Source organism: Lagopus muta, chromosome W (assembly GCF_023343835.1).
Source record: "Lagopus muta isolate bLagMut1 chromosome W, bLagMut1 primary, whole genome shotgun sequence".
NCBI classification, from domain to species: Eukaryota; Metazoa; Chordata; class Aves; order Galliformes; family Phasianidae; genus Lagopus; species Lagopus muta.
In genome coordinates this window covers 6,568,303-6,582,136 of record NC_064471.1, presented here as the reverse complement: position 1 = coordinate 6,582,136, position 13,834 = coordinate 6,568,303, and the positions used below count along the sequence as shown (strand labels likewise).

Below are 13,834 nucleotides of genomic sequence, written 5' to 3'. Positions count from 1 at the left end.
CTTATAATTCTTTTACCCGTGCTTGAAGTGCAGGAGTAGGTTGCTTATGCCAGTTCTTCATATCTTCTCCATGGTCACATGGGTAATGCCACAAGGCAAAACATGACGTAGTCTTACTGTTGTCACTTGCTCGAGCAGGAGGACGTCTTCTTTTGATAGCTGAGACATTGGATGACACTGGCTGGGAGGAAACCAAGTTGATCAGCCCCTCCAGTAGGCTGTTTTGAGAATTCTGATCTCCATTCATCAACATTGGGCATGGTAGACAGTTTGTCTATGATACCTTCTTGCTTGCTCTCCATTCTGTTCAGCTTTTCAGCTACCTTTGCAATGGCTGAACCACAAACTCATAGAGGGCTCAAATGTAACTCAAAGTTGAAGTTTATTAATCAGTTCATTTATAAGGGGTCTCCTTTCCCCTCTGCCATACATTGCTGCAAATGTACTGGCGTACCTCTCTGGTGCAGTCTTTGCGAATGTACGCCACATGTTTGGTGTACACCTGACTCTCTCAGGATCATGCTCTTGGTCTGGATCATCAGGAATGAAATCAGGGCTATGTAGCGTTTTCATCACAGTGTATTCTCTCAAATAACAGATGCCTTCTTCCATATCAGCCCATTCCTTTTTCTCAGGCATCAGATCGTCTTTGAAGGGGTATCTTTCTTTTACAGCTAACAACATCCGCTTCCTGAGGGTGAAGGCCTGGTTCTGGCATGTACCAACGCCTCTGTCAATGGCTGAGTCCCTAGCAATGCCACCCAATTGGCAAGCTTCTCTACTATCTAGCCACACACTGTTGGCCCCATTGTCCCAGCATCCAAGTAACCAAGTGGCAATAGGCTCATTTGGGTGACGTGAGAAGTCTTTTCTCAGACTTCAAATTTCATTCATTTTCAGAGATCGATCAACAAAGGTAAAAATATCTTGCTCACCTATTCCTCTTTCAGGACTTCTTTTTGCCCTCGTAGGCATTGGTGACCGTGGTCTTACTGAGGGCCCCTCCCCTGGACTCAGAGGTGCTTCTCCTAGACCTCGGAGACACTCCTCTGGACCTCTTTCCTCCTCTTTCTTCTCTTCTAACTGAGTTGAGATACGTTTCATTTTCCGTCCTCTTACAGGGGCAACTGACATCAATTGTGGTGCCTCTTGCGGTTGATCAGGTTGGTTGTTTTTAATGCTCTCACCCTCTAGCTCTTCTTGGAGTCTGTGTTGTTCGACTATGAGATTATTTAGTTCAGATTCGAGGGTGTCCTGTTAAGATTGGAAGGTGTCAAACTTGGATTGGAGGGAGTCTCGCTCGGATTCGAAGGCATATTGTCGAGATTGGAGATGCCTTCTCTCAGCTCGGAGATTCTTCCCTTTGGCTTGGAGACTTTCTTTCTCAGCTCAGAGACACTCTTGCCAGGTTTTGAGATTCTCTCTCCTGGCTAGAAGACTATCCTTTTCAGCCTGGAGACTCTCTCTTTGGGATTGCAGGGAGTCTCTCGATTTGGAGGGCATCTCTCTCGGACTTGAGGATATCCCTCTCAGATTGGAGGTCTTTTCTCTCAGCCAAAAGACTCTCTCGCTCAGCCCAAAGATTCTCCCTCTCAACTCTCAGAAACTCTCTCTCGATTTCCGAAACTCTCTCCCTTTTTGGGATACTATTGAATGTCAAGGAGTTGACTAGATCAATCTATGTCCGTGACAGGGGCGACAGGCCTCTGCCCTCCCCCCCCACCCCAGTCCACCCCTTATTCTACATCGTTACATCATGCTTAAAATATATATACATATATACAAACAAAAAAAAATGATTAAAATGCATTACACACATATGGCTATACACATATACATGGAATTACTAACTGCACTCCCCCGGCATCAAGTTTCCTTGTGGTACACACTGAACATGCCCATTCTTCTGCATTACCCACCAAGTGGATCCTGGTCCCTGGGCAAAAACTGTACCACGGAGAGGTTTGCCCTTTCCAGAAGCTGGAAGAACCCAAACTGCCTTTCCTAACATGTTCTTTACATGTACAATGGGGACTTTATCTCCCTCTACGGTATGTAGGGAACTGCACTGGTTAGGACCATCACGATTGACAGATCCTCTGGTATTGACTAACCAGGTGGCTTCTGCCAAATGCTTCTCCCAGTGCTTAAATGTTCCGCCACCCAGTGCTTTTAGCATCGTTTTTAACAAACCATTGTATCGTTCAATTTTACCAGAGGCTGGTGCATGATAGGAAATATGGTAAATCCACTCAGTGCCATGATCTTTGGCCCAAGTATTTACAAGAGAATTTTTGAAATGAGTCCCATTATCAGACTCAATCCTTTCTGGGGTGCCATGTCGCCACAGGAGTTGTTTCTCGAGACCCACTATGGTACCCAGTATGGTGTTTCGGGCAGTAGCATGGGGTACTGCATATGTTTCAAGCCACCCAGTGGTTGCCTCCACCATAGTAAGCACATAATGCTTACTATTGCGAGATCGTGGCAAGGTGATATAATCAACCTGCCATGCCTCCCCATATTTGTACTTTTGCCATCGCCCTTCCTCCCACAGAGGTTTCATCCTCTTGGCTTGTTTGATGATGGCACATGTTTCACAGTTATGAATAACCTGTGCAATGGCATCCATAGTTAAGTCCACCCCTCGGTCTCTAGCCTATTTGTATACTGCATCTCTCCCTTGATGACCTGAGGTCTCATGGGCCCACCGAGCCAGAAATAACTCACCCTTGTTCTGCCAGTCCAGGTCTATTTGAGCCACCTCAATTTTGGCAGCTCGATCTACCTGATGGTTATTTTGCTGTTCTTCAGTAGCCCGACTCTTGGGCACATGAGCATCTACATGGCGCACCTTCACAACCATATTCTTTGTTCAGGCAGCAATGTCTTTCCACAGTTCAGCAGCCCAAATAGGTTTACCCCTTCTTTGCCAGTTATTTTGCTCCCACTGCTGTAACCACCCCCATAAGGCATTTGCTACCATCCATGAGTCAGTGTAAAGATAGAGCATTGGCCACCTCTCCCGTTCAGCAACATCTAAGGCCAGTTGGACAGCCTTTACCTCTGCAAATTGGCTTGATTCTCCTTTCCCTTCAGTGGCCTCTGCTACTTGTCGTGTGGGGCTCCACACAGCAGATTTCCATCTGCGATGCTTTCCCACAATACGACACGATCCATCTGTGAACAGGGCATATTTCTATTCATTTTCTGGTAGTTCATTGTATGGTGGGGCTTCTTTAGCACGTGATACTTCTTCTGCTGGTGGTGTTCCAAACTTTTTACCTTCAGGCCAGTCCATGATCACCTCTAGGATTCCTGGACGGCTGAGGTTCCCCATCCGTGCTCGTTGTGTAATCAGTGCAATCCACTTACTCCAAGTGGAATCAGTAGCATGATGGGTGGAGGGAACCTTTCCCTTGAACACCCAGTTCAGCACTGGCAGTCGAGGTGCCAGAAGAAGCTGTGTTTCAGTACCGACTACTTTGGAAGCAGCTTGAACCCCCTCATAAGCGGCTAAGATCTCCTTCTCAGTTGGAGTGTAGCCCTCTTCTGACCCCCTGTAGGCTCAACTCCAGAATCCCAGGGGTTGGCCTCGGGTCTCTCCTGAGGGTCTTTGCCACAAACTCCAAGTGGGACCGTTCTCTCCAGCAGCAGTATAGAGGATGTTCTTTATACCCTGTCCCGTCCGTACTGGCCCTAGGGCCACAGCACGGGCTATCTCCTGTTTAATCTGTTCAAAAGCCTGCTGCTGCTCAGGGCCCCATGTAAACTCATTTCTCATTCGCGTCACATGATAAAGGGGGCTTACAATGAGGCTGTAGTTTGGAACATGCATTCACCCAAAGCCCACTGCACCCAGAAAAGATTGTGTCTCTCTTTTGCAAGTGGGTGGAGACATAGCAGTGATTTTGTCGATCACATCTGTCGGGATGTGACGATGGCCATCTTGCCACTTTATGCCTAGGAACTGAATCTGCTGGGAGGTCCTTTCACTTTGCTTCGCTTCATAGCAAAACCAGCACTCAGAAGAATTTGGATCATTCGCTCTCCTTTTGTAAAGACTTCTTCTGCTGTATCGCCCCACACAATGATGTCATCAATGCACTGCAGATGCTCAAGAGCACTGCCCTGTTCCAATACAGTTTGGATCAACCCATGGCAAATGGTCGGGCTGTGTTTCCACCCCTGGGGCAAACGGTTCCAGGTATACCGAACGCCCCACCATGTGAAAGCAAACTGTGGCTTACATTCTTTGGCCAAAGGAATGGAAAAGAAGGCATTAGCAATGTCAATGGTGGCATACCATTTGGCCGCTTTTGACTCCAGTTCATACTGGAGTTCTAACATGTCCGGCACAGCAGCACTCAGTGGGGGTGTGACTTCATTCAGGCCACGGTAGTCCACCGTCAGCCTCCATTCTCCACTGGCTTTACGCACTGGCCATATGGGGCTGTTAAAAGGCGAGTGAGTTTTGCTGATCACTCCCTGGCTCTCTAGTTGACGAATTAACTTATGAATGGGGAGCAAAGAATCCCTGTTGGTGCAGTACTGACGCCTGTGCACCATTTTTATGGCAATCGGTACCTGTTGCTCTTTTACTCGCAGCAGCCCCACAACAGACGGATCTCCTGACAGGCCAGGCAAAACAGACAACTGCTTAATGTTGTCTGTGTCCACAGCAGCTATTCCAAAGGCCCATCGATACCCCTTAGGATCCTTGAAATGCCCCCTTCTGAGATAATCAATACCTAGTATACATGGAGCCCCTGGGCCCGTCACAATAGGATGTTTTTGCCAGTCCTTACCAGTGAGGCTTCTCTCAGCCTCCAACACAGTCAATTCTTGAGAGCCCCCGGTCACTCCAGAAATATGGATTGATTCTGTCCCTTCATGACTCGAGGGCATCAGAGTGCACTGTGCACCAGTGTCCACCAGTGCCTTATATTTCAGTGGTTCTGATGTGCCAGGCCATCGAATCCACACAGTCCAATATACTCTATTATCCCTTTCCCCCCCTGACTGAGGGCAGGGCCCCTTTATCCATTACCTGTGGTAACTGGAGCAATTGCACTGGTGGTTGATCTGCCTTGTAATTCTCTCACTCGGGCTCGTAGTACAGGAGTAGGTTCACGGTGCCACTTCCTCATGTCTTCTCCATGGTCACGTAGGTAATACCATAAGGCAATTTGCGGTGTATTATCCCTTACTTGAGCCGGAGAGCGTCTGCCTCTAACAGCTGAGATTTTTGATAGTGCACATGAGAAGGAAGGATCATAGTCTTTAGTTAGGTGGGCTCGCATCATCTCCTTCATCTCCTTCATTAGACTCATTTGATTATCCTGATCTTCATCAAGCGTCTCTGATACTGCTACAGGCTTGTCACGGTTAATCAGTTGAGACACTTGCTCCATCATTTTTGATATAGCAGCAACGGCAGCATGAATTGGGGACAGCAATTGTTCGTAGTTTTGGAGCGTAACAATTAATTCATAAACTAAGGGCGTTCTCTGTTGTTCCTGGTATCTGTCACATGCTGACGTTAGTGTAGCGGCATATTTATCCGGTGCTGTTGTCATGAGTTTCTGCCATATCTCAGGTGTTGCCCTCACTTTTTCAGGGTCGCGGTCTTGGTGTGGGTGGTTAGGAACAAAGTCAGGTTCATACAACATTTCCACCATGACTATTTCCCTCAAATACTGGATACCCTTTTCAACTGTATCCCATTTTTTCATCGCAATCTTCAAGCCATTTTTGAAGGGATACTTTTCCTTCACGGCTATTAACACTCGTTCCCAGAGGGAGGCAGCCTCATCCAAACATCGACTAATTCCTCTATCAATAGCTGGATCTCTGGCAATGGCACCTAGTTGGCGAGCTTCATTACCATCTAGAGACAAGCTATGGGCCCCACTGTCCCAACAGCGAACCAACCAGGAAACAAGACTTTCATTCAGGCGCCGTGTAAACTCCTTTCTTGAACCTTGGATTTCAGTCATCTTTAGAGGCCGGCGAGTAGTAATAGAGACTTCCTCTTCATCACTCTCTTCTGCATGTCTCTTAGTTTTCGCTTTTGCCTTTTGCAATGGTGGTGGTTCTGAGGAGGGCCCCTCACCCGGATCTTCCTCTACCTCCTCCTCCTCTACTTCTCTTTTTCATTCAAGACGCGAAGACACTCGTTTCCATTTCATGCCATCCACTGGAGCAACTGGTATTGTTACTGGTGTCTCCTGTGATTGCTTAGATTTGACTTGGGGATTTTCCCCTTTGGCTTGAACCTCAGGTCGGAAACTCTCTCTCTCCAGAATGGTATTATATAGGGCACGGTAAGCACAAGCCAAACCCCAAATAAGTTGTACCTCCTTAGATTTATGTAAGCCGCATAGTCCCTGACTCAAATACTGGCTTAGTTTCTCAGGATCCCACAGGTGTTCAAGAGTAAAATCCCATGACACTGCGGGTCCCCATGCTTCTAAGACCTTTCCTAAACCTCTCCATATTCCCTGCCAATCATCATTCTCTAGTTTTGGAGGAGACTTCTTATTACAAATGCGTTGGAGTACATTCAGGAAAATTAATGACACGCACACCAACATGAGTATTAATTCAAGATTCGAAAAACGTTTGACAAACCGAGAAGAAAACCCAGAGACTGGTCTGAACATTGTGTTGTTTGTAAAATTAGCCATTCCTTCTGGGATGTAAATGTCAAAATTCAAATCATACCACATTGCATGTAGGTAAAATATAGGTGTCTCCATCAGTGCCATTAGGTAGTTATATATGAATGCAATTCCACAACACACAAGTGTGAGATGGATTATTGGCCAGTAGGTTGTGAGTAACACCATTGCTTTAAATCCTTTACCCAGCACCCCCACGATAACGAGTGGGTTCATCGCTGGTGCGTGCTAAAAAGGGGTTAATGAGTTGAAGCTAACAAGAGGAGGGAAAAAAAAAAAGAAAAAAAAGGTACTACCCAGACTAAGTAGTGCTCAAAGTTTACAAATATCCCAGAACACTGGCAGTATGCCTAATCTTTCAAGGTCAGGTTTTCCAGCACAGAAACCTGAACTACTGACAGTGCTCCCTAACGAAGCTCTCTAAGAGCAGAGAGAAAAAGAGATTCGTTCTAAAAGCTAAAAAGCATCGAGCCCCATGTTGGGCGCCAAAAATCTGTCACGGAGTTGAGCAGATCAATCTATGTCCGTGACAGGGGCGACAGGCCTCTGCCCTCCCCCCCCACTCCAGTCCCACAAAAAATGGGAAGGAAGGAAGGGAGGAAAAGAGCAGCGGCAACGATCTATGGAGGAAAACTTATTTTACTATAATACCGGAATACAAGATAACACAATATAATACAATTTAATTGAAATTGAGATTAATAAATCCGACAAGATGAGAGAGAGAGAGAGTTCCCGGGACCGAGTCAAACCTGAAAAGCTTGGAACAGCTAGGAAAGCACCCTCTAGCACCCACTGCAAGGCATCAAGAGAGCGCCCCCCCCCACCCGGAAGGGCCAGATCCCGTGACTGCTGTAATGTACAGGGATAGGTACCTGGGATTGGGGCAGTGACACTTTAATGCCCTGTACACTACATGATGTTTTCATGTGGAATACTGAAACCCAAAAACAAAAAAAACATAGAACCATGACATTCAATAAGGCCCGAAAAGCATTAGCCAGGCCCCAAATCATTTGTGCCTCCTCAGATCTGCCTGAGCCGCAACATTGATTGGATGAGGCTGGGAATGTGACCACTGAGGATAAGGAAAAGGCGGAGGTTCTGAATGCCTTCTTTACGTCTGTCTTTAAAAGTCAGACCAGTTATCCTCAGGATACCCCTCTTTCTGACCTGGTAATCTCGGCCGGGGAGCACACTAACCCCCCTGTGATTCTGAAAGAAACAGTCAGAGACCTACTGCTCCAGCTGGACTGTCACAAGTCGATGGGGCCAGATGAGATCCACCCGAGAGTGCTGAGGGAACTGGCGGAGGTGATATCTGAGCCGCTTTCCATCATCTGTCAGCGCTCCTTGTTGACTGGTGAGGTCCCAGAAGACTGGAGGCTTGCCAATGTGACTCCCATTTATAAGAAAGGTCATAAGGAGGATCCGGGGAACTACAGGCCTGTCAGCCTGACCTCGGTGCCAGGGAAGGTTATGGAGCAGATCGTCTTGAGGGAGATCATGCGGCATGTGCAGGGTGACCGGGGGATCAGGCCTAGCCAGCATGGGTTCATGAAGGGCAGGTCCTGTTTGACCAACCTGATCTCCTTCTATGATCTAGTGACCCATCTGGTGGATGAAGGAAAGGCTGTTGATGTGGTCTACCTAGACTTCAGCAAAGCCTTTGACACTGTCTCCCACAGCATTCTCCTGCAGAAGCTGGCAGCCAGAGGCTTGGATGGGTACACTCTTGGCTGGGTAAGGAGCTGGCTGGAGGGCCGGGCACAGAGAGTGGTGGTGAATGGAGTCAAATCCAGCTGGCGACCAGTCGTGAGTGGTGTTCCCCAGGGGTCGGCGCTGGGGCCTGTCCTCTTCAATATCTTTATTGATGACTTGGATGAGGGCATCGAGTGCACCCTCAGTAAATTCACAGATGACACCAAATTGGCTGGAAGTGTGGATCTGCCTGGGGGTAGCGAGGCCCTACAGAGGGATCTGGACAGGCTGGAGAGCTGGGCTGGAGCCAATGGGATGAGTTTCAACAAGGCCAAATGCCGGGTCCTGCACTTCGGCCACAACAACCCCAGGCGACGCTACAGGCTTGGGGCGGTGTGGCTGGAGGACTGCGTAGAGGAAATGGACCTGGGGGTATTGATTGATGCTCGGCTGAACATGAGCCGACAGTGTGCCCAGGTGGCCAAGAAGGCCAATGGCATCCTGGCTTGCATCAGAAACAGTGTTGCAAGCAGGAGCAGAGAGGTGATTGTTCCCCTATATTCAGCACTCGTGAGGCCGCACCTGGAGTACTGTGTCCAGTTTTGGGCCCCTCACTGCAAGAAAGATATTGAGGCCCTGGAACGTGTTCAAAGAAGGGCAACGAAGCTGGTGAGGGGTCTGGAACACAGGCCATATGAGGAGAGGCTGAAGGAGCTGGGAATGTTCAGCCTGGAGAAGAGGAGGCTCAGGGGAGACCTTATTGCTCTCTGTAACTTCCTGAAGGGAGATTGTAGTGAGCTGGGGGTCGGCCTCTTCTCTCGTGTCATTAGTGATAGGACCAGGGGGAATGGTTTCAAGCTACGCCAGGGGAGATTCAGGCTGGACATGAGGAAGTATTACTTTTCAGAAAGGGTGGTCAGGCACTGGAATGGACTGCCCAGGGAGGTGGTGGAGTCACCGAGCCTGGGGGTGTTCAAGGAAAGGCTGGATGTTGTGTTGAGGGACATGGTTTAGTGGGAGCTATTGGGAATAGGTGAACGGTTGGACTGGGTGATCTTTTAGGTCTTTTCCAACCTTAGTGATTCTATGATTCTATGATTCTATGATTCCTGTCTCAAATATATGTTTAAGCTCTCAGAGTCTTTCAGGTGTTCAGGAGTAAATTTCCATGACACCGAAGATTTCTATCTCTCTAAAATCTCTCCCAAGCCTCTCCACACTCCCTGCCATTCAGTAGTCTCTGGTTTTGGGGAAGGCTTCCTCAAAATACAATAAATACAAGTACTGACTGAAATAATGAACAGTAAATTCAGGGAGATTAACAATGCCATCAGGTGAGCATTCAAAAACTGCATAAAGGATTCGAAGGAGAGACTGGGAGCCTGCTTAAAAATCCTATGTTCTGTGAAATTAGCAGCTCCCTCTGCAAACAGGTTTAAAAGAGAAAACAGATTTATTATTTTTTTTTCTCTCTTTATAGAAGCAAGATAGCAGTGCTCAAAGTTTACAAATATCCCAGAACACTGGCAGTCCGCCTGGACTTTCAAGGTCAAGTTTTCAGTGAGCACCGGTGAAAAAGATAAACTTTCCCAACGAAGCTCTCCGAGAGCAGAGAGAGATTCACTCTAAAAAGCTAAAAAACAACCGTTGCCCGCATTCTCCACCAAGAATATCAACGGTTTACAGGCTGGTTCAGCCCGGTTCCGTGACGAGCGGGGCAGAGGGATCCTCAGATCCACGCCTCCGGAAAAGGGAAACGGGACCCCAAAATAATTAAAAATAGCAGCAACGATCTGAGGAGAAACAAACTAATTTACTAAGTATATTGTCGGAATGCAAGATAACACTATAATTCAATATAATCAGAATTGAAGCTAATACATCAAATATAATGAGAGAGAGAGAATGTCCGAAAGGTGGATAGGCCTCACCACAATGCTGAGGTGAGATGCACAGTCCAGTTGAGCAGCAGGGAGACGGGAGCAGCGCCCACAACGAAGAACAAGCGAAAAAAGAGCATCAGGTGACCTTGCCAGGAGTTACATCTCCTCTCCCTGACCACAAAGTCCCCTGGGGAATGTAGTTCTTCTTCTCTTCTGGGCAGGTACCCAGGACTTGAGCATTAACAGTTAAACTCCCAGTGCCCCACATGATGTTATGATGCGGAATACCAAAAACCAGAAATCACAAAACCATGACAAGACAGTTGACAAACTAACTTATGAATGGGGAGCAAGGAATCCCTATTTGTGTGGTACTATCATCTGTGCACCATTTTTGCAGCAATCAGTACCTGTTGTTTTTTTACTCGTAGCAACCCCACAACAGACAGATGTTCTGACAGGCCAGGCAAAACAGACTGTTGCTTAACATCTTTTGTGTCTACAGCAGCTATTCTAAAGGTCCATCATTACCCCTTGATATCCTTAAAATACCCCCTGCTTAGGTAATCGATACCAAGTATACATGGAGCTCCTGGGCCAGTCAGAATAAGATGCTTTTTCCAGTTGTTACCAGTGAGGCTTATTTCAGCTTCCAGCACAGTCAGTCCTTGAGAGCCCCCATACACTCCAGAAATATAAATTGATTCTTTCCCTGCCGGTATTTATCCTTAGATGTAGTTTACCACCCATTTTGGGCTGCATTCCCAAGTAACCCAACTCTGAGGCTTCTGGGCCCGGTGCTTTGGGGTGCCGCTACTGGCCTCATACTGTCCACAGGCTGGGCCTCAATCAGAATGACTTGGGCCCCCTGAGGCCAGTGCCAAATATCCACCCCATGCTGGGGCATGGGAGGTGTGGCATACAGTAAACCCCATCCCTGGCACCTCTCTCGTGGGGCACAAGTCATTCTGATTGTTATAAAACCATGACAGTACCCCAGTGGACTTTGCGTTGCTCTGTTTCTGTTTTCCATTCAGCAGGAAAGGTAAAACTGTTCACAGATCACGAGACGTCCTCTTTTTCCCTTTCTGCTCATCCTGGCTAGACGTCTCACCTCCAGATTTAGAGTAAGGTCTTTGGTTTTTTTTGGACACTCTCAGTTTATTTTAATTATTAGCTTCAATTTCAATTATATTGTATTATCTTGCATTCTGATATCTTTTTTAGTAAATCAGCTTTGCTCCTCAAATCATTGCTGCTGTTTTGTTTTTAGTCCCATCTCCCTACCCTTACCCTTTTTCCCCTTTCCCCTTTCCTGGGGTGTGGGTCCATGGGTCCCCCCCCCATCCCACTAGTCACGGAACCAGGCCAAACCAGCCTGTAAACCATTGACACCAGATAATGTAAATGAAGAGGAATACATTCAGGGAGATTGATATCATGATCATTAATTCAGCATTCCAAAAATGCATAAGGAACTGAGAAGAGAACCTGGAAACCCGTCTAAACATCACATTGTTTGTAAAATCAGCTACTCCCTCTGGGATGTAATTGTCAATATTCAAATCATACAACATTGCATATAGGTACCAGGCAGGTGTCTCCATCAGTGCTCTTAATGGCTTATATATGTATGCAACTCCAAAACAGAAAATAATCACAGAATCACAGAATCACAAGGTTGGAAACGACCTGTAAGATCATCTAGTCCAACCGTCTCCTCATCACCATTGCCACCACTAGTACTAAACCATATCACGCAGCACATCGTCCAGATACCTCTTGAACACTGCCAGGGACGGCGACTCCACCACCTCCCTGGGCAGCCATTCCAGTGCCTGACCACTCTCTGAGAGAAATAGTTCTTCCTTATGTCTAATCCAAACTTCCCCTGATACAACTTGCGGCCATTACCCCGTGTCCTGCTCGTTGCCTGGGAGAAGAGGCCAAATCCCTCTTCACCACAACCTCCCTTCAGGAGGTAGTAGAGTGCACTGAGGTCTCCCCTGAACCTCTTCTCCAGACTAAACAATCCCATCTCCCTCAACCACTCCTCATAAGACTTGTGCTCCAGACCCCTCTTAAACTTAATAAGAAACCAGTATGTTCCATAAAACATTAAGGCCTTTAATCCTTTATACAGCGCTCCAAAAATGAAGAACAGATTCATAGCTGGCATGTAATAAAAGGAAAAAGGTTCACTACAGTGTCCAGAGTTTGGCAGACCACCCAGCCTGTAATCTAATCTATGAAGGTCAAAGCTAGCTACAGTGCTCTGCGACTCTCTGACTTTAAGAAATCCCTTCTTTTCTGCTAATGTTAAAACGTTCAGATTCAGTTCAGATTGCCTGCATTCTCCACCCGTAACTGTCATGGAGTTATCTCTAGATCTATCTGTGTTGGTGACAGGGAGACAGCAGGCCCACAGGCCCACCTGCCCCAAAAAAGTGGGGGGGAGGGGGAAAGGAACAAAGAGAGTGTAGTGGAATCCAAGGTCACAGCCTGAACCAATGGGTGAGCTACATGAGTATGTGAGTGCCTGGAGTGGGCGGGGGTCTAGAGGCACCCCTTCTGTCTCCACGATACTTCCCGTGTCATCTGAGTCTGCGCAGGTCCCCCTTTTTCCCCTGCCCTTCTCTCTTTTAAACCTGTTTGCAGAGGGAGCTGCTAATTTTACAGAACTTGTGATTTTTAAGCAGGTTCCCTGTCTTTCCTTTGAATCCTTTATGCATTTTTTGAATGTTCGTAGGATCACGCTGTTAATCTCCCTGAATGTACTGTTCGTTATTTTACTTACTTCACTCACTATCTGGATTTATCATATTCTGAGTAAGCCTTACCCAGAACCAAAGAATACTGAGTGGCAGGGAGTGTGGAGAGGCCTGGGAGAGACTTCAGACAGATGGAGATCTTCAGTGTCATGGAACTTTACTCCTGAACACCTGAAAGACCCTGAGAGCATTTATCGGAGACAGGAAAGTTGCGGCTCAGGCAGATCTGAGGAGGCACAAATGATTTGGGGCCTGGCTAATGCTTATCGGGCCTTATTGAATACTATCCCAGAGAGGGAGAGAGTTTCTGAAATAGAGAGAGAGTGCTTGAGAGCTGAAAGTTAGAGTCTCAGGGAGACAGTACAAAATGAGCGAGAGAGTCTCCAAGCTGAAAAGGAGAGTTTCCAGGAGAGACTCCAAGACGAGAGGGAGAATCTCTGGGCTGAGCGAGAGTCCCCTAGTAGAGAGAAAAGACCACCAATACGAGAGAGATGCCCTCCAAATGCAGAGAGACACCCAGCAATCCAAACTTGACAACCTTCAATTTCAACAAGACACCCTCAGGTCTGAATGAGATGCCCTCCGGTCCAACACACACATCCTCATAATCGAACGGGACATACTCTGAACTAAGTGAGATGCTTTCCAGCACGCAAAATTCAGTCTCCAAATTGAACTAAACAGAATTCAGACTTATCAAGCCATGCTCGATTCTGAACAAAATAACCTCAAAATCGAACGAAACAGACTCCAAGCTTAGCTGGAGAGTGAGAGCATCGGAACTGACCAACCAGAT

At 47.1% G+C, this 13,834-nt stretch overlaps 3 protein-coding genes across 9 annotated transcripts in view; 1 reads left to right on the top strand and 2 right to left on the bottom strand.

Annotated features, from left to right (window-relative positions):
* Positions 1–6,272, bottom strand: part of LOC125686467 (uncharacterized) — a 144,983-nt gene extending 138,711 nt beyond the window's left edge. Inside the window, exon 1 of the mRNA XM_048930459.1 lies at positions 3,308–6,272. Coding sequence (XP_048786416.1) covers positions 5,040–5,999 — 960 coding nt within the window. The 5' untranslated portion in view covers positions 6,000–6,272 and the 3' untranslated portion in view covers positions 3,308–5,039. The remainder of the gene's footprint in view (positions 1–3,307) is intronic.
* The window catches only part of LOC125686461 (mesoderm induction early response protein 3-like), a 296,480-nt gene that overhangs the window by 201,519 nt on the left and 81,127 nt on the right, over positions 1–13,834 (top strand). The gene's annotated exons all lie outside the window — the stretch shown is intronic.
* The window catches only part of LOC125686464 (uncharacterized), a 91,334-nt gene that overhangs the window by 26,593 nt on the left and 50,907 nt on the right, over positions 1–13,834 (bottom strand). Inside the window, exon 2 of one of the 2 annotated variants that reach the window (XR_007373805.1) lies at positions 936–2,614. Coding sequence is in view for 1 of the 2 variants with exons in the window: in XM_048930456.1 (XP_048786413.1) it covers positions 1,847–2,614 (768 nt within the window). In the remaining variant the exon portion in view is untranslated. Of the gene's footprint in view, positions 1–927; positions 2,615–13,834 lie in introns of those variants that run through there. The other variant, XM_048930456.1, reaches the window with a different exon arrangement.